The 26,456-nt window shown below is 38.1% G+C and overlaps 1 protein-coding gene across 1 annotated transcript; it reads left to right on the top strand.

Annotated features, from left to right (window-relative positions):
- Positions 1-890: 890 nt before the first annotated feature.
- LOC127795538 (WD-40 repeat-containing protein MSI4-like) lies at positions 891-26,115 on the top strand. Its single transcript, XM_052327293.1, has 15 exons — positions 891-1,278; positions 1,680-1,743; positions 13,872-13,958; positions 14,771-14,833; positions 15,529-15,594; positions 15,701-15,775; positions 21,092-21,167; positions 21,487-21,676; positions 21,913-21,994; positions 22,790-22,863; positions 23,017-23,128; positions 23,251-23,325; positions 24,606-24,682; positions 25,631-25,730; positions 25,812-26,115. The coding sequence occupies exons 1-15, from the start codon at positions 1,007-1,009 to the stop codon at positions 25,935-25,937; spliced, it is 1,539 nt and encodes a 512-aa protein (XP_052183253.1). The 5' UTR covers positions 891-1,006; the 3' UTR covers positions 25,938-26,115.
- Positions 26,116-26,456: the final 341 nt, after the last annotated feature.

Genomic DNA, 26,456 nt, shown 5'->3' with positions numbered 1-26,456 from the left:
TACACACGTAGTTCATGCACCCCCAAAGATAATATTTATCATATTTTAAAACCTATTATAACTCTAAGTCATGACTTTTCTATATATTTAGAATAAATCGAATTCTATAAATGTAATTCATATACCTCCTAAAGTATAAATGTCTACATCATATTGTCACATTATAAAACTCATTATAACTTTATTCGAATTAAATAAATTGAATCGTATACATGTAACTTATAAATTTTCTATACATTTAGAATAAATCGAATTGTATATGTATAATTCATATATCTCTCAACAGACAAATAATATCATATGTGCACATATCATGCACATCTCAAAATATAAATGTCTATCATATTCTCAGATCTTAACATCCATATTAACCCCATTCCAATTAAAATAAATCTGATCATACACATATAAGTCATCACTTTTTTGTGTATCTAGAATAAATTAAATAGTACACTCGGAATTCATGCGCTTCCCAAGACAAATCATATCATACAACATGCAACTCTTAAGATGTAAATGTCTATCATATTTTTATATATTCAAATATACTATAATAATTATATTTAAATCAAAATAAATTGAACCGTTTCATAATAGATAAAGGAAAATGCTATTGGTACACTTATTTTGTACATTTTGAACTATATAAGGGGATATTATGATTAAAATACCCTTCATGAGGCACATAGAAGCGCGTGAGATGTATGTTAGATGTAGAATATTTTGGTCATAATACTCCTTTATATAATTTAAGATGTATAAAATAGGTATACGTCTAGATCAAATAGTGACCGCGTAATTTATGCATCTTCCGACAGACAGGTGTCATTCACAATTTCTTTTTTCTTTTTGCGGTCGACCCTGCGAATATATCTAAATATACAGAGAGAGAGCGATCCGTTTCGACTCAAGGCGAGTCACTCGGAACTCAGAATACGGCCAGGGGGAGGGGTAGGGTCCGGTACTGTCCAGTCCGGTGCTTGGAAAGAGATTGGAGAGTTCTCCAATGGAGCAACCAAGAAGGAGAGGAAGACCTAGGAAGGACAAGACAGCAGTGACGGTGCCGAAACAAGACAGAGAGCCAAAGCACGAAGAAGAAGAAGACGAAGAAGAAGAGGAAGGAAGTGAGTCAGACGAGAGAAAACAGATGCGAGACAAGAAGCCTGCGCATCAATCTTTCTCCGTCGACGAGAAGTACGCTAAATGGAAATCTATCATTCCGGTCCTCTACGACTGGCTCGCCAATCACAACCTTGTCTGGCCCTCTCTCTCTTGCCGGTACTGATTTTCCCCTCCCCCCTCTCTCTGTACGTCTATATGCCCAGGGTTACGCTTACGCATGTGTTTATTAGCTGGAGATATGTGCTGTTTAGTTTTGTTCTATATAAGGAGTTATCTGTTTACTCAAATGCACACTAATGCAAGGAATTTGATGAATTTTCAATTTACAGAACTAAAGAGGGAGTGTAAAGATGCGAATATATGCACGCACATTAAATATTATGTTTGTGTGATTCTAATATTTTATTGGTATTGGTGTTCTCGTTGACGAAGAGGCGAATAGGTTTTTATGTTCGATTTTTGTAGTTTGACTGATAGAAATTTCGGTTTTGTTTGACGATTCTTCTGAATTGCTGGTTGAGTAACAAATTTGATTTGCTTGCTACTTCTAAGTATAGGTGGGGTCTGCAACTCGAGCAAGGGAAATTCAAGAATAGGCAACGACTCTACCTGTCAGAACAGGTAAGTTACGTGTTGCAGCTTCTATAGTTTATATGTACTTTTTGGTGTTCCATATGTAAGATAGTAAACCATATTATGCATCTCTGGCCATTAGTTTTGGAAGGTGCAGTTATGTTGATTGCTTTTGGGGGTCCAATGGACGATGCAGGCAGGCCACTTGACAAGTTTTTTGTGCTTCTGTTTGAAAGAAGTGAGATAAGTCATCAACGAAGATGAAAAAATAGTAAAGTAGTTGGACTGGATAATATTTTGATAGAAGCACATAAATGCTTGGGAAAAGAAAATATTATGGGTGAGAAAACTATTTAAAATCATTCTTAAATGCGAACAGGATGCCTGACAAGTAAAAAAAGAGCATTATAATATTCATTTATAAAGATGAAGAAGATGCTTAAAGTTGTAAAATTTATAGATGGATTAGCTAAAGTGTCATATTATGAAGTTTTAGGAGAGGGTAATTGTACAAAGGTTAAGAATATAAATCAAGGTCTTCAAGAACTAAGTTGGTTTCATGTCTAGTAAGTTAATGATGGAAGTTATCTATTTTTTGAGGCATTTGATAGAAAATTGTAGAAATAAATGGAAGAGTTACTAATATGTTAATGGACTTGCTAAAAATTTTGCAATAAGAGTTCTTTATAGAGTCTTGTAGAGGATTTTAGTTATATACATGTTTTTAAGATCTGTATCATATAGAAAAAACATGTATTACATGTATTAGGACTTTTAAAGGTAATATTGAGACTTTTTCAATTATTATTGGATTACAGAAAAGATTTGTATCTTAGCCTCTATTTTTTCCTCTTTGTTTTGGTTATGTATTAACTTTGATATGAGTTATAAAAGACTTACAAAAGATCAACCCATAGATAGAAATGACTAGCAAGATAGAATTTATGTAGCCGATCCTATATAATGGGACAAAGGCTTAATATGTTGTTGTAGTGATGGATGAACTCACTAAAAACATTTTAAGAAAAAGTATTTTGGTATATATTACTTGTTGGTGACATTGGCTTGGTGGATGAGAGAGTCATATACTAAACTTAGAGTTATAGAAGGACATCTTGGAATTTAAAGGTTTGAAGTTAAAGAGTCAGAAATTGAATATATAAAATATAAGCTTAGGGTAGAACTTAAGTGTTGTTTGATTAAATAGTGATGGAATAAAGTTAATAATGGGATAAAATAGTGATGAGACTAAAAAATACTGTTCCACATTTGTTAAAGGGGGTATAACCTAGAGTTATGCTTATCCCATGTTTGGTATGCCAAATTGTGAATGAGGTATTGCTGTAAATTAGTTACCAAATGACCAATTTGGCCATAAATATTATAGTTATAAAAAATATATTTTTAAAGTACATAAAATATATTTTGATTACAAACATAGTCATGCACCTAGGGTTGAGCTAGGGTTTAGAAAGGAATTGAGAAGAATCCGAGGGGAAGAGATCAAAAATGGAGGGAGAAACAGAACATAAAGAGAGAGATAACAGAGGAGATCGAGAGAGAAATGAGGGAGAATCGAGAGAGAGAGAGAGAAATTGAGAGACAATTTGATTATCATTCCACAATGACATTCTCTAACTACTCTAGCCTATTTATAGGCTGTTCTATCTTTCAATTATTAGGACAATTGAAAGGTACAAACAGGTAAAGCAACAAAGTACAACACCTAACTAATACATGTACTATACTATGACTAATATACTCTTGGGGACGTGACAATTCCCCTCTCCTTAGAGGTTTCTTGTCCCCAAGAAATTACAACAACCGTGCCATTGTTTCTTCATCCAAATTTCTGTCTTCACTATTTGGTTCATCCTTCACCTTTTCTTGTTCCTTTCTCTTTTCTTTGGCCTCCTCTTCATTCTCCTCCTTGGCTTTATCTTTTGGCTAGAAGAGGAAACAACATCTCTTTGAACCAGCACCAAATCCAAATCCTCTGCATCGACAGCTACCAAGATATCTCCAACAATATCAGCTCCAATGCTATCTTAGTGGTGCCTAGAAGATCGACATAGCCTTTCGCTAGACGTTGAAACTTTTTAACTTCTTTTTCCTCCTCTTCTTTGGCTCTATTATGTAGATCCCCAAATACTAGCTTTGCGTTGTCATCAAGTATTGGAGGAGTACCTATTTCTTCAAGGAAAATAGACTTAAAAGTCTTCGAAATCCAAAGTTGATGTGATTGTATCTTTTCCCAAATTCACAGCATCTTTCACTTCCTTATCTTCGACTAGGGCTGGCAATGAGCCGAGTGTCAGCTTCCGAGGAGCTGACTGTAGTTCCCGGTTGAGTGATTAAATGATACGAAAGAATTAGGAGGAAGAGAATCAGTAGGGAGAATGAGAGAGAGAATAGAAATTTCTAGGAATATTCATTCATAATGATTGGCGAGTTGGACAGCTGCTTATAAAGCTGAGCCACCAGCCCATGTGCGTAACAAAATGCCGTTGCTGGGAATGTACTACTCCTAAAGCGGCAACAAACAAATTACAACTCCTCAATGCCAACTTCTAATATACTACTTACAACTCATAGTATACCCTTATTACATTAGCACCCCTCCTACCCGTGACACATGACAATTACCCTCCCCTTCAAAACCTTCTTGTCCTCAAGAAATGCTGAGAAGACCGGCTGCCTTAGGAAATTGCTTGAGAATATTTGGGAGGTATTCCCAAGTGTTGTTGTCGGGGTGTAGATTAGACCATTGAACCAGCACCTGGATGATGGGAGCCCCTTGGTTGTAGATAACCCTCCTGTCAATTATTATTGTAGGTTCCTTTGGACTGTCATCTGGATCTGGAAAGCGGGGTAACATTGGATTGACAGCTTGCTGCCCCACTGCCTTTTTAAGCAATGATACATGAAAGACCGGATGTATATTGGAACTATCTAGCAGCTGTAAACGATAAGCCACACTCCCAACTCGAGCTAACACCAGAAATGGGCCATAGTACTTCGGATTGAGCTTTGAACTGGGCTTCCCGAGTAGAGCTTTCAGATGGGCTGGCTGTAGCTTTAGATAGACCCACTCTCCCACTTGGAATTCCCTTTCACTTCTCCTTCTATCGACAAACTGCTTCATACAATTCCTAGCGTTGGCCAATTCTGTTTTGATTGTCTGAAAAGCTTGTTGTCTCCGTTGAAGGTAAGTATCCAAGGTTGCCACTGTCGAGGAATTTCCCAGGTCTGGCAGTAAGGTTGGCTTATATCCATATAGGGCTTCAAAAGGGGATCTTTTTATGGAGTTGTGGTAGTTGGAATTATACCACCATTGTGCCAACGCGAGCCATTTGTGCCAAGACCTCGGCTGTAGGAAGCAAGCACATCTTAAGTATGTCTCCAAACATTGATTTACTCTCTCGGTCTGACCATCAGATTCTGGATGATAGGCTGTCGACATGCTGAGTTGGATTCCCAATAACCTCGTCAATTCCTTCCACAAGAGGCTAGTAAAAATTTTATCCTTGTCTGACACTATAGTCTTAGGGATTCCGTGTAACTTCACCACTTGATCTAGGAACACTTTAGCTATCTCTTGAGCTGTGTAGGGATGTGCTAATCCAATGAAATGAGCATATTTGGTGAATCTATCCACTATCACCATTATGCAATCATGCCCTTCCGATTTGGATAAACCCTCAATGAAGTCCATCGAGATACTTTCCCAAGGCTCTCCTGGTATACTTAGTGGCTGTAATAACCCGGGGTGGGCCATCGATTCTGATTTGCACCGTTTACAGATATCACAACTCAGCACCAAGTCCATCACATATTTTTTTAGCCCGGGCCAATGAAAGTGTTGCTTAACTTTGTGATAGGTAGCAATTATTCTGGAGTGGCCCCCTATTGGAGAACTGTGCAGCGCCTCCACAATTTTTTTCTTCAAATTCTCATCCTTTCCTATCACTAGCCTCCCTCTGTTTCTGATAATTCCATTAGTCAAGGTGTACCCTTGTTTAGCATTAGGATCCACCACTAGTTGTTGCAGTAGTTCCTGCAGGCTCTCATCATTTTCATAGCTCGAGGCCACTTCTTGGTGCCAGTCTGGAACCATCACCGTAAGAGCAGCAGAATGCCCTCCTTCATGACACCTTGACAAGGCATCTGCAGCTAGGTTTTCCTTCCCCTTCCAGTATTGGATTACATAATCCAATCCCATCAACTTAGTCATCCCTTTCCGTTGTAATTGCGTATGTAATTTTTTGCTGAAGTAGGAATTTTAGACTTTCATGGTCTGTTTTGATCACAAACTTACTGCCTTCTAGGTAATGCCTCCACTTCTCTACAGCTATCAGCACTGCCAACAACTCCTTCTCGTAAATGCTCAACCCAAGGTGTCGAGGAGCTAATGCCTTACTAAGAAAGGCCAAGGGCCTCCCTCCTTGTACCAGAATAGCCCCAACTCCAATAGCGCTGGCATCCGTCTCCAATACAAATGGCTTGTCAAAATCCGGCAAGCCCAATGTCGGTACCTCACTCATAGCTCTTTTTAGTTTGTCAAAAGCCTCCTCAGCTCGGTCATTCCATTGGAAGCCATCTTTTTTCAGCAATTCCGTCAGTGGCCTACTGATAATTCCATAATCATTGACAAACCGACGATAGTAGCCAGTTAGGCCCAGAAATCCCCTTAATCCCTTGACATTTTGAGGCCTCGGTCACTCCACCATGGCTGCTACCTTGCTAGGATCGATGCTGACTCCTGCATTAGATATTATATGGCCCAAATACTCCACATGACTCTGTGCAAAGGAACACTTAGACTCCTTAACATACAATTTATTGAGTTGAAGAACCTCAAAGGTAGTTCTCAAGTGGGCTAGGTGCTCAACGAAAGTGGAACTATAGATCAGAATGTCATCGAAAAAGACTAGAATGAATGCACGCAAGTAAGGTTCAAATATTTGGTTCATTAATGCTTGAAAGGTAGCTGGGGCGTTAGTGAGCCCAAAGGGCATTACCTTGAATTCGTAGTGCCCTTGATGAGTTTTAAAGGCGGTTTTAGGGATATCTCGAGGCTCCATTCGAATTTGGTGGTAACCTGCTCTAAGATCCAGCTTAGTGAAAACTGATGCATGCTTCAATTCATCAAGCAAGTCTTCTACAATGGGTATGGGAAACTTGTCTTTGATGGTTATGGCATTGAGTTGCCTATAGTCCACACAAAATCTCCACGAACCATATTTCTTTTTGACAAGTAGTACGGGAGACGCGAAAGGGCTATGGCTGGGTTGGATAGTCGACTTTTGTAACATGTCTTGGATGAGTCTTTCTATCTTAGTTTTCTGTTTAGGAGGATAACGATAGGACCTTACGTTCACTGGTTCTGAATTGGATTTGAGATGGATGGTATGGTCACAGGACCTTTTTGGAAGGAGTGAGCTAGGTTCAGAAAAGAGGTCTTTGAACTCAAATAATAGCATGTTAAGAGAGTTAGTTTCGTGTACCTTCCACTGGTTGTGTGAGTGGCTACTCACTGTAATGGCCAAATCTCCCCCCTACTCCAGTTCCTTCTCGAACACTTCCAAGGCCTGAATAGAAAACAACTGCACTACTTGGGAGAACTTACTCTTGAGCAACCGTTGAAGTCTCTTTCCCGTTATGATTTTGCACATACCCGCTTCTTGGCTGCCTTTGAGTATCCTCCTTTTTCCATCATTCTCAAAGGTCACCTCCATTTTGTTGAAATCGAAGCTAATGGGACTCACGCCTCTCATCCAATCAACCCCAAGTACCACATCACAACCCCCCAATCTCAACAGTCTCAAATCTGCCACAAATTCCTCCCCATTCATCTCCCAGCAGAATCCCAAACATGAGGATTGACTCAATACCTTATTTCCGTTTGCTACTGTTACTGAAAGGGGGTGAGCATTTGAGACTGCACAACCCAATTTCTTTGCCATACCTTCATCCAGGAAGCTATGGGTGCTTTCGCTATCAATGAGTACCATTAGCGGGCATTGATGAGCTCGCCCTTCCACCTTAATGATCTTGCTGTGTGCCAACCCTTTTAGTGCATGTAAGGAGATCTCTCCTTGATCACCTTTGCCCATTTCTGAGGTTTCTTTCGCGAGTCCTTCCTCATCCTCCCCTTCCAGTAACAGGATTTGTCGTTTGCACCTGTGTCCTGGAAAGTATTTATCCTCGCACCTATAACATAGGTTCGCTTGGCGTCTCTGCTCCATTAACCCTCCTCCATTCGTTGGGTTAGGGGTTGCAGGAGGAGGCAATGCTAGAACCCCCTTACCACTGTGCACCGTATCTTGTCCTTGAGTCTTATTACCAGGCTGCCATCCCCCAGAGATCATTCCTTTTACTTGGTTGCGCTGCTTTTTCAACAGTGCTTCAATCGTCATTTCTTGCAACCTTGCACTCTCGGCGGCCAGCCTCACTGTCGTTGGCTGCATCATTTTTACCACGGGTCTCACTTCTTCTCCCAAGCCACTAATAAAACTTGATACAAAATACTCTTCTGATAGATGGGGATTGTGTATCATCATTAAGGACCTCAGCTCCTCAAACTTGAGCTGGTAATTCTGTACCGTTCCCAGTTGCTTGAGCTTGTTAAAGTCTTCGACTATATCCCGCATACTCCGGTCTCCGAACCTTTCACATAGGTCATCAGCGAACTTGTTCCATGGGTTGCCTTCTTTCTCTGCGAGCCACCTCTGGTACCATGCATCAGCCATGTTGTTCAGGTAGGCAGAGGCCAGAGTGACCTTCTGCTGTTCCTGCACCTGATACAGGGCGAACATACGTTTGCACCTCTTGACCCACCATCTCAGGTTTTCTCCATTGAAGAGCGAAATCTCCAGTTTGGGTACCGGGAAGCTCGGTTGATAACGATCTACCTGAGCTCTCGCTCTTCTCTCCCTTAAGTTATCACCGGTCCCTTCTGTCTCAAATTCCACTTCCGACGTTCCCACTGGTCGACGCTCCATTCCTACACCTTGAAGAATGGGTTCCGACCGTTCCCTTTGCGGAAAGTCTTACCGGCTGCTGGGTTGAGAACATCCGCATAATCTGGTGCATTTGTTCCATCACTTGCTCATGGAACCGAGCATTTTGTTCTCGATTCTCACCCCGCCACCTTTCCATGGCCTGATCAATCCGAGCATCTACCCCTGCTCCTATCGAGGATTCGAGAGTCCCCATTCTTGTTTGCACCTCCGCTACTGTTGTAGCCACTTGCTGCAGTTGAGACTCCATCTGCTTCATCCTCGTCCTTTCGGCCATTTGGATATCCTTATCTTCTTTTGCCTACGCCCAAGAACACCGCTCTGATACCAAATTCAGCTTCCGAGGAGCTGACTGTGGTTCCCGGTTGAGTGATTAAATGATACGAAAGAATTAGGAGGAAGAGAATTAGTAGGGAGAATGAGAGAGAGAATAGAAACTTCTAGGAATACTCATTCATAATGATTGGTGAGTTGGACAGCTGCTTATAAAGCCAAGCTACCAGCCCATGTGCGTAATAGAATGTCGTTGCTGGGAATGTACTACTCCTAAAGCGGCAACAAACAAATTACAACTCCTCAATGCCAACTTCTAATATACTACTTACTACTCATAGTATACCCTTATTACATTAGCACCCCTCCTACCCGTGACACATGACACCGAGCTACTCGTGAGTTGGCTCAAGACTCGACTCGAAAATTGGCTCAATAAGCTAGCTCATGATACAAATGAGCCAAGTTTGAGCTCAAATATTTGGCTCATTTAATAAATGAGCCGAGCTTGAGTTACCATTAGCTCGACTCATTTGGCTCACGAGCTAGCTCGATATACTTATATATATATTAATTTTATAAATTTATTAAATAAAAAATATTTATTATTTAATACTCAATAATATAAATATATACTTAATAATTTTATAAATATATTATTTAAATATATATATATATATACATAAAAGTAAGGTGATAGTTAATTTCGACCCGAGCCGAGTCGAGTCAGCTCGTAGTCATCATCAAGCCAAGCTCGAGCTTAAAAAATCAGCTCATATCGAGCTCGAGCCGAGCTATGAGTCAAGTTAAAATCAATCAAGCTGAGCTCGAGCTAGGCCTAGCTCGGCTTATTGCCAGCACTATCTTCGACAGTCATCTTCTCACTTGGTGTCACGTTGATTTTCTTGGCAACTGCCATTCCTTCTTTGGCATCTGGTATTACCTGGTCCACTTCAGCTGATTCCCTAGCTTTTTGCAGACTGAAGGTGTTAGGTAGGATTCCAGCTTCTGCTGGGATCGGTTCAGCTTGTGGTAGGTTAGGAAGTCATCCGGCTTGTGGTTGAGGTTAGTGAGTGTTTTGCCTATTTTATTGCATTCTCCTGGATTCCTTTTCTTGTTGCAGCGCATGCTTCCTTGATTCCTTTATTTGTTGTGGCACTTTCTGCTGGATAGCAACTCGCCTCCACCTGAAGCTGTCCTAACCCTATTTCCAGATTGTCCAGCCTGGTTTCCAATTGTTTCATCCGATTTTCTTCTTCCATCTCCACTGCTTGCCTCATTCAGACAGTCACCTAAGAACAGAAGCAGCCTCTTGAATACACAAACCGTGAAACAATCTCCTGAAACAGTCTCGTGAAATTGATCGACTCTGATAGCAACTCCTACAGTTGGTCATCTCTGTTGCAGCTTCTTGAAAATTGCCTACAATCAACTTCCGAGGATAGTCTTGCTCTGATCGACTCTGTTGCAGCTTCTTGAAAATCGCCTGCAATCTGCTTTGCCTTCAACTCTGAACCATTATTAGCTGCTAGGAACTGACGGAATCACAGCCAAGAATTGGTGGCTCAGATACCAAATGTCATGCACCTAGGGTTGAGCTAGGGTTTAGAAAGGAATGTCAGAGCCTTGCGTCTGACAATATATTCCTACTGAATTGATGGGATTCAAGTAGAAAATCAGAGAGAGGATGGGAAGAATTGCAGGGAGGAAAGAAGAACAGAGGGGGAGAGAGAGAGAGAGAGAGAAATTGGAGAAGGAATTCAGATTTCTTATATTGATAATGCTTGCATCAAATGAGCTGGATCAGTCCTGATATACTGGTCTCAGCCACGTGGATACAGGGTACAATGAGAGATTCCTTATAGAAAGGGTTGGTTATAACCTCCTAGGTACACCCCTCCCACAGCACCTTCCTACGTATACCCTTCACAGCCTTAGGTACATGACAAGGAATTGATAAGAACCCGAGTGAGAGAGAGCAGAATTGGAGGGAGAAACAGAACAGAAAGAGAGAAAGAACAGAGGAGATCGAGAGAGAAATGAGGGAGAACCAAGAGAGAGAGAGAGAATCTGATTATCATTCCACAATGACATTCTCTAACTAATCCAGCCTATTTATAGGCTGTTCTATCTTTTAGCTATTAGGACAACTGAAAGGTACAAACAAGTAAAGCAGCAATGGACGTCACCTACTAATACATGTACTATACCATGACTAATATACCCTTGGAGTCATAACACACAGCTATAAATATTTTTAAAAACATTGTATGTATAAATATTATAAATAATATATAACTATAATTATAGTAATATTATTTTGATTCAGCACCCAGTGATTTGCTGGGATGTTGAATCACCCAGGAATCTGCTGGGTTCATCAGAATTTCTTATTTCTGATGGGCTGCGTTCATCAACTTTAATGAAATCCAATAGATTTTGAAGAAAAAAATAAAAGAAAAAGGAGAGGAGAAAAAGGAGAAGGAAGAAGATAGATGGTGGTGGAAGAGATGCTCACAGGAAGATTTGGGGAGCGACCATGGAGAAGAGGTGGGTTGAAGATGCTGAATGAAGAGAGAAGAGAAGCTGGTTTTATATGAGAGGGTAATATCGTCCGATAACATAAATAGTTTGTACCATTTTGGTGAGATTATATAATACCAGGGGTGGGTGGGGGTGGTTTCAATTTATCCTACCTTGGTGGGATTATTTTGCCTAGAAATTCGTCAATCCCTGGTTACTTTTTACACCAAATGAGGTAATACTTCAGGTGGTATTAGCACCTTGCAGTCTAGCTACCAAATGACCCGTTAGTTATAGAAGTGTGAATGATGTTATGGTAAACTTGGAGATTGTGTTATTCTAAAAGTGTGTCCTCAATGCACTAGGCTCTAGACTTTGTGAGGGTAAGGGGAAGGTTGTATTTGTATGTATCACTCTCTTTTTTTTGCAAAAGAGCTGGTTTCCACATCTCAAACCCATGATCTTCCAATGATAAAGGAGCAACTTTACTGTTGCTGTCAAGACTCACTTTCAAGATAAGACAAGATGGTTGAAGGGAAGAAGTTTTTCTTGCATTTTATGCAATTGTAAAATCTTTTTAAAGCTAAAAATTAAGTTTTCTTGAATGGTTTTAACATTATATCTATTTTATGGAATTAAATTTTAGGCAGTAGCACTAACATGTACAACATACAACATATGAGCAAGAATGAGTTGAAGATATGAGATGCTTACTAATAACTTCTTTTTTTTTTTTTTTATTCACCTGGGGTGTTCGAGCTTCGCCCGACTGATCCCTTGGGGCGGGTGACCTTCCCTCCTGATGCACCCATTGGGTAAATCTGGATGCAGTCACAGTCTATACACACTCAGAGCTGGACATTTGGCGTAGTCTATGTGGGATTTGCCTTCTAGCTTTACTGCTGTCTTCCAGTTAAATGCTACCTTCCAATAATAATTTTGTCTTCCAAGTCGTTGCACTGATTCGAACCTTGATACTCCATGTGAAACTCCAAATGCTTTACCATTGTGCCATACCTGTGGGGGCTGCTTACTAATAACCTTACTTGTGGAAAGAGTGGATGAAGCAGAAGAAGTTTGTAATAGAAGAGATGAGGAAAACGAAAAGAAATTGGTGAAAAAATTGTTTGGTGAGATATAATGGCCGTGCAAGTTATGTATGAAGATGATTGACAAGTTAAAATCTATGTAATCATTCAATCTGGTGGGATTAAGGTTTGGTGTTCTTATTGCTGGGGTCACATGAGACCTATTGGTTATGCAAAAGTCCTTTGGTTGGCTTCACCCTTATGAATTTTTTGGTGCTTGTATTTTGAAGGATGTTTGAGAGTTTGAAGAGACTTTGTCTTTTATTTGAAGGGCTTCATTTTTTATGCACTTTTTTTTTTTTGGGGGGGGGGGGGTGGGGGGGGGTGGGGGGGTGTTTAGGAAAGACACTCCTTTTTAATTGTTCTCCATTGTACAATTTCTGAATGATTTACTTTTAACAATTCCTAGGGAGCAATAATCTCTAGCTTCTTGCTTGTTCCTTTCTATTTAAGTGGTCTTTGTTTCTGCATACTTGGTTACTTATAAAAATAAATAATAAAAATAACCTAAAAAGAGAGTCAAGCACTTCGATTTAATTGTAATTGGCCTTTTTATTTTTTACAATAAGCATAACATATTAGAGTTCGATTTATTTTACATATATTACTTATGTTTCATCTGTCTGATGTTTAAAGTGAACAATAACATAAAATGATGGTTGTCTAATGTTTAAAGTGGACAGTAACATAAAATGATAGTTCTGTGCAAGAACAACGTTTCAAGCCATCTTAGTCATATCTTATTTATCTTATCTTTAATAGGAGTACCTCTGACCTTATTATGAATGACTTAATTTGATCTTTTCTTGTGTATTTGCATGTCCATCTTAACATACTTCTTTTTTTTTGCTTCAAACATACTTATCTCTATTACAATCTTATTTGCTTTTGTTGATTCTTTACTGCCCAACGTTTCATACAAAAAAGTTGTATTTATAGCCATCTTATAAAATTTTCCTTCTAGCTTTAGAATCTTACTGTCATATAAAATGCCAAATGTAGTTTTTCATTTTAATCATTCTGCCTTAATTCTATGGATAGTATCTGGTTTATCTCCCCATCTTTTTGAATGGTTGATACTAGATACCTGAATTGATCTTTTTTTGGAATGACTTGATTATGATTAAATAAACTGTTTTTTCTATTATTTTGCTGTATTCAATTATTTGTTAATCCATAGAATCTCCCCTAAAATGCCATGTACTTATGAGCTTGCCACCTCTTATCTTATTTGCTTTCCCTCCTTTTCTCTGTTGTCTTTGCTTGACAGACTGATGGCAGTGTTCCAAATACCTTGGTCATAGCAAATTGTGAAGTTGTCAAAACCAGGGTTGCGGCTGCAGAGCACATATCACAGGTAATTTCATCTTTATCTTAGGCTCCATTTGTTTGGGTGTAAAATGTTTTCTTGGAAAATAATTTTTTATTTTTTGGTGTTCGGTTGACAAAAAAGACGGAAAACATTTTTGTAATGAAAATATTTTACCCCAAAGGATATAAAATAACTTACAAATTTTCCTACTTGTACCAAAGCCAATAAATTGTTTTTTTCTTTTGTCAAAACACCTTTATATATGTGTATACATATATACATGTTCATATATATAATACATACATACATATGGATACACATACACATACACGGACATATTTACATATACATGCAAACACAATGTACATATACATATATACATATATATACATACACATGCAAACACAATTATGCATACATACATACCTATATACATACACACACATATATATATATTCATACACCTATATATACATACATGCATGTATATATATACATGCACATGCATACACAGATATACATGCATACACAGATATACATGCATACATAGGTACATACACATGCACACACATATACACACACACACACATATACATTCATGATTCATACATACATACATATGTTTATATATATACATAGAACTAATTTTTGAAAAATATTTTACAATGCAAACAAACACCAGAAAATAAGATAAAAATAATTTTATGCGTAAGACATTTTACATTAAAAAATATTTTCCATTTTAAAATATTTTTACGTCCAAACAAACGGAGCCTTAATTTTATAAGTTTTTTGCAATCATTAGGCAATGCACACAGGTCTACTTCTCCTTACTGTCCTACTGCTTAATTTTTCAGTTCAATGAAGAAGCACGTTCACCATTTGTGAAGAAGTACAAAACTATCATACACCCTGGAGAGGTATGATCTACATTTGTAAACACAAAAGACTGAAAATAAGAAGATTTTGCATGGTCAGATGTTTTTGTGTGTGATAAACATGTGCCGTCTTAAGGCTTGATATGTTGTTTATACATGTGTGTTGTGTTACATGAATAACTTTGAGGCGTTTGTTTAGGCTGGTAGATAATCTGTTCCATTTGTTTCTTTTCTATCAAATTTTCTGATAGAGCATATTCTTAGGCATATTCTTCTTTCCTTTTTTATCCTTTTCTTTTATGTTGTTCTCTCCTCTATAAAACCAAAGGGGGAATCCATGTATCAATTTGAGATAGAATATAGAGAAAATCATTTTCTCCATCTCCCTTTGTTAATAGGAAGGACATTCTACATGCTTACACTTGCTGGTTTAGCTTAAGGCTTGATATGTTGTTGTTTGGCATTAGTTGTCCCCAGGATGGGATTTTCTCCTGTTATCAGAGTAATGAATGTCTTGTCCTATAATAATTGAAATATTCAGCTACAGGTGAACAGGATCAGGGAACTACCGCAGAATAAAAATATAGTTGCAACCATACTTACTCTTGCTAACACTTGCTGTTTTAGCTTAAGGCTTAATATTCTGTTTGGCATTAGTTGTCTGCAGGATGGGATTTTCTTCTGGTATCAGAGTAATTAATGTCTTTTCCTATAATAATTGAAATATTCAACTACAGGTGAACAGGATCAGGGAACTACCGCAGAATAAAAATATAGTTGCAACCCATACTGACTCGCCTGAAGTAAGCGGTTAAGATTTCATATATTCTTTGCAAAATATTCGTGAAACTGTTTAGCAATGTGGTCTGGCTGATTGGAAACTTCACGATTTGGTTAATTTTCTTCCAGGTTCTCATTTGGGATATTGAAGCACAACCTAATCGTCATGCTGTTTGTGGAGCAGCTGATTCTCGTCCAGATTTGGTGTGTTCTCTTTTACCAAAGATAGTATATATGTTGCTTGGTGTCAGACATTTGTTATACAGATGCATGTTTTTGAAATTTACTTTACCTGGAATTTTGCAATATACTTTGAAAATCAATTTACCAATTTGTCCACCACCAGCCCTGTGAAATCTAAATGGCCATCCACATGGCGAACCACTCCCAGTTCGTGTACTGCCTCTCCCAACCCTTACAAGCCCATCCCACCACCATGAAGGCATCACGCAATGAATCTAACCATCAATTTACCCCTTCTGACAATACCCTCCAATTTACTTAGTAAGAGCCATAGCCATACTTTACTCTTCTCCCCTGGGGTAACCCACGCTTGGTAGTCAGGAATGGAGAATACTGCAACTTGAGATAGACTATGCTTTAGTATACTTCTTTCCAAGATGCAATATAGAGGGGAGATTTGGTGTAGACGGGTGGGTGTGATGGAAAGAGCATCTGGTGGCTGAGGGGGTTTGGGTTGTGTGACAGGTGGCTACGTAGGGCAGTGTTATTAAAGGCCCAAGGCACACTAAGGTGCAATAGGGTGTTGGAGCCTAAGGCGCAAGGCGTAAGGCGAGGTGCGGCGCGCGCTTGATGACACTAGGCGGATGCTAACTAAAAAAAAGAAAGAAAAATATATATCCTAGTTGAAGAATAAGGTATAAAATAGATCCTAACTCCCAATAGCATATTATTAAGGAAATTAAAAAATTCAACACATACTAATGAAAAGAACAATAAAAAATGTCAAAAGATGCAATTTAAAAGTCTTTAAGTCAACTTAAATTAAATCTCAAAACAATTTATAGGTCTTAAATCTTAATCACAGTATTCTAAAATGCGCTAGGTGCTAGTCGGACGCCTTACTAGGGCCTAGCGCCTAGGATGCCTAGGTGGACTATTTTTTTTTTTTTTAATGTAATTTCATATTATTTTCAGATAAATCAAAGTTAAAAAGATAAATAAAACTTATATATATATAAATCAAAAACTTATATATATATATTTATATATATATAAACTGGGGTATCAGGCTAGGGCGGAGGAAAAACACGAGAGGGATGATTGGCAGCGGTGGCCAAGGGAAATCGGGGCCAAGAGAGACGACTGGAGTGACTCCACAAGAGATGGTGGCGGTGTGCGACAAGAGAGGCTGAGCCAGAAAGGGCAAGAGTGACAGTGACGGCGACTCCACAAGAGACGGTCTGTGATGTTGCGCGCGAGAGAGAAGGGGAAAGCGACGAGAGAGATAAGGGGTAAGGCGCCTGGTTAGGCCATAATCAGCCCAGACGGTTCATGCGGCTAAGCGGCCGCCCGATATCGATTAGGCAGGCCGACGCCTAAGGGGGCTGATTAGGCCATAATCACGGCGGCTGCCTAGGCCAATTTTTAGAACACTGCTTAATCAAGATTAATTAATTATGTATTTTAAATAATCTAAAAATCATCTTCATCATCAAGATCAAATATTTCCATATTTTCATTATTAGAAGCATCACATCTAATATCTTCTTCCACATCATCTCTCTTTCCATCTTCATCTAGTTTAAATTCAATTGGAGTATTTGAAGTAGTAGCCCTTTTACTCATTGTCAAATTTGTAAACAACAGCAACAACATATCCAGCCTTTATCCCACTATGTGGGGTCGGCTACATGAATTCTAGACTTTAATGTATTTCTGTCTTTTGTCATATCTTCATTGAGGTCCATACATTTCATATCAAACTTTAATGTTTTTCCCAAAGTCTTCTTAGGTCTGCCTCTACCTCTTTTTTTGACTAATTGTTCCATTTCATCAACTTTTCTCACATGAGCGTCTCTTGGTCTCCTATTCACATGACCAAACCATTTTAGTCTAGTCTCTCTCATCTTCTCCTCTATTGGGACTACTCCTATCTTATTACGAATAACTTCATTTCTAATTTTATTTTTTCTTGTATGGCCGCACATCCATCTTAACATCATCATCTTCGCTACGCTCGTCTTTTGCTCATGTTGGTATTTGACTGCCCAACATTCTGAGCCGTACAACAAAACTGGTCTTATAGCTGTCCTATAGAATTTTCCTTTCAGTTTTAATGGGATTTTACCATCACATAACACCCCCGATGCATTTCTCCATTTTAGCCAACTTGCCTTAATTCTATGTGTGACATCCTCGTGAATTTCTCCATCTTTTTGAATCACTGATCCCAAATATCGAAAATGATCTTTTTTTTGTAAGATTTGGTCTTCCAATTTTATTATAACATCCTCCACTCTTGCATTCTTACTAAATTTACATTTCATATATTCTGTTTTCTTTTTGCTTAATTTAAATCCCTTAGATTCTAAATTGTTTCTCCATAACTCAAATTTAGTGTTCACTCCTTTTGTTTCATCCACCAACACTATGTCGTCTGCAAATAGCATACACCATGGCATCTCTGTCTGAATATCTTTAGTGAGTTTATCCATTACTAAAGCAAATAAGTATGGACTTAGTGCAGAACCTTGATGCAATCCTATTGTAATTTTAAACGGTTCAGTATCCCCTCTGCATGTTCTGACCCTTGTCTCTGCACCATGATACATGTCCTTGAGGGCTTGTATATAGGCTATTCGGACTCATTTCTTCTCTAAAACCCTCCATAATACTTCTCTAGGGACCCTATCATAGGCATTTTCTAGATCTATAAACACCATATGTAGGTCCTTCAGATGTTCCTGATACTTTTCCATTAGGCGTCTCAGTAGGTATATAGCTTCCATTGTTGACCTACCAGGCATAAAATCAAACTGATTTTTCGAGACCTCTGTTTCTTTTTTTGAGCCTCTGCTCTATTACTCTCTACCAGAGTTTCATGGTATGACTCATTAACTTAATTTCTCTGTAATTTTCACAGTTTTGAACATCTCCTTTGTTCTTATATATAGGGACCAAAGTACTCTTTCTCCACTTATCTGGCATCTTTTTTGATTTAAGAATCGCGTTAAATAATTTCGTTAGCCAGGAGATGCCCTCTTCTCCCATGCATTTCTATGCTTCTATTGGTATATTATCCGGTCCCACTGTCTTATGATTTTTTTATCTTTTTTAATGCTTGTCTTATTTCATTTGGACTTATGCGTCGATAAAATGTATAGCTCACGTTCCTTTCGGAGTTACTAAGATGTCCCAACCTAACTCTTGTGTCGCCATCATCATTGAATAATTTTGTGAAATACTCATTCCATCTCTCCTTAATCGCTCCCTCATTCACTAATACATTTTGATTTTCATCTTTTATGCATTTCACTTGATTTAAATCCCTTGTTTTTCTTTCTCTTGCTTTAGCTAATTTATATATATCCCTTTCTCCATCTTTTGTATCAAGTCGTTTATATAGATTTTCGTATACTTTTGACCTTGCTTCACTAACAACTTATTTTGCTGCCTTTTTTGATTCTTTGTAATTTTTTTGATTTTCTTCATTGTTGCATTGATATACAGCCTTATAGCAATTTTTCTTATTTTTAATTTTCAATTGTACTTCTTCATTTCACCACCAAGATTTCTTAAGGTTAGGGGCTCTACCATTTGTCTCTCTAAGCACTACCTTTGCTATGCTTCTCAGGGCATTAGGCATTTCTCTCCACATTTGGTTTGCTTGTCCTTCTCCATTCCATTCTCTTCTACCCCTTAATTTTTTTTTGAAGATTAGTTGTTTCTCCCCTTTTAAATCCCACCACCTGATTCTTGGATTTTGTTTTATGTGATTTTTTCTCTTCCAATTTCTTACTTGGACATCAAGTACTAGAAGTCTATGTTGAGTAGTCAAACACTCTTCTGGTATCACCTTACAATCCCTACAACATACCCGGTCCTCTTGTCTCATGAGGAAGTAATCTATTTGGGTGCTTGATGTGACATTTTTATATGTGATTAAGTGTTCGTTCCGTTTTTTGAACCTAGTATTGGTTATGATGAGCCCATATGCCATTGCAAAATCTAGAATAGACTTACCCTCATTATTAATTTCCCCGAATCCATACCCTCCATGTACCTCTCTATAGCCATTTCCATCTCTACCCACGTGACCATTTAAGTCACCTCCTATAATCACTCTCTCCTCTTGGTATCATTTGTATGAGTCCTTCTAGGTCCTCCCAGAATTTTGCTTTTATTTCCTCACCTAACCCCGCTTGTGGTGCATATGTACTAAAGATATTCATAGTCATTCTTCCTAGAATAACCTTCACCATAATAATCCTATCCCCTATTCTCTTTACATCCACTACCTCATCTACTAAGCTTTTATCCATAATAATCCCCACTCCATTTTTTACTCGATCATTTCTTGTGTATCATATTTTATATCCATTTTCTGGCAAACTTTTTGCTTTTTTTCCTACCCATCTCGTCTCTTGAAGGCACATAATATTAATCTTTCTCTTAGTCATCACATCTACCACTTCCATAGCTTTGCCTGTTAATGTTCCTATGTTCCATGACCCAATCCTTAATCTATGATTTTGTTTTTGGCTTTGACTTTGAATTTGATTTTGTTTTTTATTTTTATTTTGATTTTGTTTTTGGTTTTGGTTTTGATTTTGATTTTGGACTAACTTCTTTAGCTACATCCGTCCAAGCAAATGCGGAACTCTTGCTTATTTGTCACTACATCCGGGCGTCGATGCAGCGGCCCTAGCTCACTTGACACTACACGCGGGCAGTGTAGCGCGTCGCTATGAAGGGTTACGCCCACGCCCAAACGATTTTTCATAATTTATCTAAAGTAATAAACAGTAAGGATGTTTACTGAATGGTGGTGGCTGTACCTGTGACAATCAGGAAGTAAGGAGGGGAGAAGAGAAGACAAACAGTTATTTTAGTGTATCACTATGTTTTTCCCTTTAGAAATGGCCTTTGTCTGCTAAGTGGATATTTCCACCCCTAGCTTAGATGGGAGCTGATGGAGGGCTGGCAATGACAGATGATTTCAGGGTCTAACGGTTAAAAGAGGCCTTAAAGAGGGATTTGATATAAACTGAAGTGGTGCAATGTATATTTGCCCATGTGGAAAAAAATTAAAAAAAGATCTCAAATGGCTGGTACCAACTTTCTTTTATCTTTTTTGTTTTGGTTGAGGAGTTGGGGGGGCATAGATTCCTTAATCTTATTATGTCACTAATCCATCTAAATTGCTTGTTGGCATCAGACCTGATTGTAAACATTTCCTGTTTTAGGGAACTATTAGTTTTGTGTTTAGTTATTCACCTGCATCTCTGAACGAAAGATCATGGCATGTTAACACACAGCTTCCATGATTACTTACAGGTATTGACTGGGCATCAAGAGAATGCTGAATTTGCTTTGTCTATGTGCCCTATGGAGCCCTTAGTGTTGTCTGGAGGTTTGTAATCTATGTATTATTCCTTGTTAGTTTTACTTTCAAACTCTTGTTTAAATTGTTTCTAGTTAGTCACCAACTGAAATATCATTAAGTAGTAGTTAAAAATGAAATGGTTTTATGGTAAAATTGTGCCTTCATTTTGTCCTCAAGGGTTCTGAATGTGAACCTAAAAAAAAAAATTATTTGCAGTATATAGTCCAAGTTTCAGCCATGGGTTATGGGATCTGGATACTTGTTTTGCATTTAGTCATTTCAGTAGTATGCTATATGCTCGGAATACTTAAAATTTTGATGTGTATGCGGTACTATTCTATTGCAGGGAAGGACAGGTCTGTTGTTTTGTGGAGTATTCATGATCATGTGTCCACATTGACAACAGATGCATCCACTAAGCCTGCAGGATCTTCCGGGTCAATTATTAAAGCTTCTGAAAACCCTTCTATCGGGCCACGTGGAATTTTCCAAGGCCACAGTGACACAGTTGAAGATGTGCAATTCTGTCCCTCAAGGTAACCATGTTCTTGGTCAGATTGTTTCAGTCATCTAATTGCTCTTTATCTTTCTCCCTCTATTCTCAAATCATGTGAGCTATTGGAATACTTCTTGATTACTATGGCAAAAGAACAAGGAGATGTAATCTCACATCATTCATATTTTAGTTTGGCACTTATTGTGGCAGCTTCATCCTGTTTCTTAGGTGTTTGATGACCTTTTATTTCTGACATTTTATTTGACCTTGATGAAGTGCACAGGAGTTCTGTAGTGTTGGAGATGATTCTTGCCTAATATTGTGGGATGCAAGAGTGGGCTCTAGCCCAGTTGTTAAGGTCAGATGCCTCCCACTTTCTATTCTTGGCAATCTGCTCTTTATTTTACATGATGAGCCTCCCCGTATCCCTGAAGCATTCAATAAACTGAGCTTAAACCTGCTGGGCGTGGCTGTCTGTATAGACAGTAGTGTGTGTCTATGGCACTTGATCAAATAAATTCTGCTTAAAGATTACAGTGGTATTGCTGCTAATTATGCTTAAGGCAGGGGATAACCATCAATGAAATCTAATGTGTCAGTAAACATAACTTGAACTTAGATAACTGTGCTGTGGATTCAGTTTCTGTTTTCTCTATGCTTGAGCAGGCATTATTGATTGCTTTCTTGTAATTATCAGTGTGCAACTGTGGCTTTACTACCTTTCTTAGTTATAGTCATTATGATCTAAAATGATCTTAGCTGAGTTTTTAAGTTATTTGGTCCCAGCATTAATGTACTATATTGGAACAAGTCAGACAACTTTTCTAGGCTACCCTGTTTATTTTATGTCCATCCCTGATTGAAATTGGTTATAATTTGAGGGCTGTATTGTGGATTTAAACTGATTAATTACTTTGGGCTCCCTATCAGTCTGTCTTCTTTTTTAATACATTATCATGCTTTTCTTTTTGCTATGATCTTTTTTTTTTTTGGCTATACTGTTGGCATGATGTGTTGAATTGTGTTTGTGAATGCTGAAATTCCCCCTCACCTTCCCCTGAGAAAGAAAAAAAAAAAAAGTTAAGCTCAGCCCGTGGGATTGATGTTTAATAAACTGTTATCTTTTCTTCTTCTTCTTTTTCATGGTGAATAGGTTGAAAAAGCACACAATGCTGATCTTCATTGTGTTGATTGGAGTCCTCATGATGAAAACCTTATTATAACTGGGTAATTTGTTATTCCTCTTTATTTTTGTTCATTAGTTAGCCTATGAAATGTGAAATTTGGTCTTATGATGAATTTACTGGCCATTGTTAATTTTTCTTCACAAATTTAATTGAGATAATTTTTATATGCTTTCTTTTGCTGATATAATTACAGGTCAGCTGATCATTCTGTTCGAATGTTTGATCGCCGAAATCCTATTTCTGGCGGTGTAGGATCACCCATCTATAAGTTTGAAGGTCATGAAGCTGCTGTCCTGTGTGTGCAGGTCTTGCACAAGCGCTTTTTTTGTATTTCATTTTTTTCATTTTTTTAAAACAAAAAATATTGCATGCTCTGCTGTGCTGTAAGAATTGTTTATTTACTCCTCACTTCCCAATCATATGACAGTGGTCACCAGACAGATCAACGGTATTTGGAAGTTCTGCAGAGGATGGTCTCCTAAATATTTGGGATTATGAGAAGGTATTGGAAATACTTCCTTTCGCAGTTTCACTATTAACCTCTCTCATTTCATGTGAAAAATGCCTTTACTAATCACAATGGATCTACATGAACTGCTCATCTCATAACATACCTGTAAATCAGCTGCAACAAAGTTTCACTTGCACTTATTTGGGTTCTTCCTTTTCTTTTTCATATTTATTTATTTGAGAGTAAGTCTTGGTAGTTTTGGCAAGTTGCTCCTTTGTGACCAAAAGATCATGGGTCTGAGTTATGGAAACAACCACTTTGCAAAAAAAGGCAAGGGAAAGACTGCAAACGAAGATGGCTCTCCCTTGTCCCTTGCAAAGTGGACAGCCTTGCGTACTGGGACACACTTATTTTTATTTATTTCATTTTCACCCAAATTATTTTCTTGAATCTCTAAATGTCAGTGTTATTATACATGTCTTGCGTATACTTTCACTTGGAATAGCTACTATCTCTTTGGCAGATTCATCTATCTTGAATATCATTAAGAAATTTTCTGTGAAACATTTATTAAAAGAAATTGTACAAGGAGAGAGCACATTTTTCATAACTTTCATATAGACCTCATCTAGTTTAGGTCATTTTCAAGTATACTCCTTATGGTTTCAATTTGGCAGTCTTAAGTCTTTAGGGTTCATATTTTTTTTCCTTAATTAGAATCTTATGTTAAGTTGTAAGTTAACATCATTAGTAGACTTATTCCAAATTATATTTTGGAATATGGCATATGGATGTGGATGGAAATTTCAAAATGACATTATCTGGAATGAGTCTACTAACAAAGTTAATCTACAATTTAACATAAGGTTTCCAATTGAAGAGAAAACATGCTATAGGGACCTGTAATACCAAATTCAAATAAGGGTTGCTAATAAAAATAACCTAAACCGCAAGGGGTTATGTATATTTTAACCAAACATTCAGTAATGGTCAAGTCTATGCAATGTATTCTGGTTGTTTATACTGTCAGACATTCTCATTAGCAAAGGATTTTGTCTTTGCTATACTCCAATTATGGTGTGTTTCTTAGTATTTTGATGATTTGGGTCACCTGAAAGCCAAATATAGCTAATGCTTATTTTCATACTCAGTTGTACTGTTAAAATCTTTGCATTGCTAATATTTTAATACTGAAAAAAAAATTACTTGCAAATGGTACGACTGTTTTCCATTTTCCTACTGTTGACATTTGTCCAGCATCTTCCAGCTGGTTATATTTCTTGTTTGTGTAGTGTGTAAGAGAAAAATACTTCTGTCTATGTCTATTGCAGGTTGGAGCAAAGAGAGAGATTGGGGAAAAAACACCTTTTTCTCCTCCGGGGTTGTTTTTCCAACATGCTGGGCACAGGTTTGAAAAATTGCTTACTTGAACTAAAATTTTATAGTATTCTTACCTATTATCTGGGGTTTAAAACTTTAAACTTTCTAAAATCTTATTGGTTTTACTGTACAAAGGGCAGTAGGTGATGACATCATGCCTTCCATTCCAACTTAGGGATAGTTTCTCGTTGTTGCTGCGTTTAATTCAGCTATTTGCTCACTTTGACTAAGTACAACCTTTAAAGATGTTTTGTTTCACTTTTTGTTTGAAGAAATGAGAATTGGCGAAAGAAGGCATAAGCAAAATTCTATCCCTATGTGTTATTTAGCCCAGTGGTCATGGCACTGCGTGCCTTGTCATGGTTCAAGTGAATCAAAGCCACCCAGGGTTTTGGTCTTTTGTACCAGAAACAAAAATGAAAAAGAGGAAGGAAAAAAGATGCAACAAGAGCCATTTCATTATGATTAGGAGTTTCTATGGAATAAGTGATATAATTTATTCATGGGGTGCAAGCCAATAACTGGAGGAACATGCAATTCATGGATATAATGCCTTTAAAATCTCACTCTTGAAGAACAACATAGGATAAATCGAGTAGAAGCAACTAGCTGACAACGAGCCTTCTAATTTTGTGCTAGGTATATATATATATATACGTGTGTGTGTGTGTGTGTGTATAGACGCATGGATGTTAGTACATATTGGGGGCAGGCAGGGAGAGTTTTATGTGTGATTACTTTTGTTGCCCTTAACTAGTGGGCAATCTTGCCTCTTGTCCCCCTCCTCCCCTTTCTCACAAATGAGGAACTGGTAAGTATCTTAGTTTTCATTTTATCATGTGATGCTTGGAGATCCTTATGTTTTCTTGCAGATATCTTTTGATTTTGTGAATTTTGTTCTAGGTTGATGGAATGCTTTTGTGCTCCATTTTGTATCTCCCCTGACATGAAAACATTATCTTTCTTATGCATCCAGGGACAAAGTTGTTGACTTCCACTGGAATGAAGCCGATCCATGGACAGTTGTTAGCGTATCTGATGACTGCGATACCTCTGGTGGAGGTGGAACGCTCCAGGTATCCGAGTGCAACTCATCCGTTATCTTGAAATCTTGACTTCATCTTGTATGTGGACTGATTGCATAATGTTGTCTGTAGATTTGGCGCATGAGCGATTTGATTTACCGGCCTGAAGAGGAGGTTTTGGCCGAGCTCGGGCAGTTCAAGTCTCATGTGGTTGAATGTACTTCAAAGAGCCTTGAGAGAACGAAGAAAGCCCCGTAATTGGAAGGATAGTTTGAAAACTGTTGCGTTCGGTTGTTATATGGAGTAGCTTCATAGCCTCTTTGTGGGCGAACAAGAGCTTGAAATGAATCAGTTACCCTAGCGCTAGGGGATCTTTAATGTTGCTGTTTCTGACGTTGGGGTTTATGAATCAATTTCAAACATTTAAGATCCCTTATCCCGGCCCCACTAACGTATTTGGTTACAGGTGAGAGATTTGGGATATGGTGGTGTATTAGGAGTATTTGATTAAAATAATATTATTTTAATTCAATATTCCTAAATGAATACTAATCCAAAATTAATTTCAAATCTAGTATCCAACTCCAACTGTGATGCCACGCGGGCAGGATTGCCCCTGTGGGTAAGGGTGAAAGGAAAAACATGCCTTGTTATTTGAGGAGACTGGTTGGCTTCCAGTGTGCAGTGTGCAGCTTCACTTGGGCTAATACTGGCTAAATACTGCCGGGTCCTTGTTATTTGAGGAGACTGGTTGGCTTCCAGTGTGCAGTGTGCAGC

The sequence above is a fragment of the Diospyros lotus genome, chromosome 2 (assembly GCF_014633365.1).
Source record: "Diospyros lotus cultivar Yz01 chromosome 2, ASM1463336v1, whole genome shotgun sequence".
NCBI lineage: Eukaryota > Viridiplantae > Streptophyta > Magnoliopsida > Ericales > Ebenaceae > Diospyros > Diospyros lotus.
Note: the sequence above shows the minus strand (reverse complement) of the source record. Positions and strands in the feature narration are given on the sequence as shown.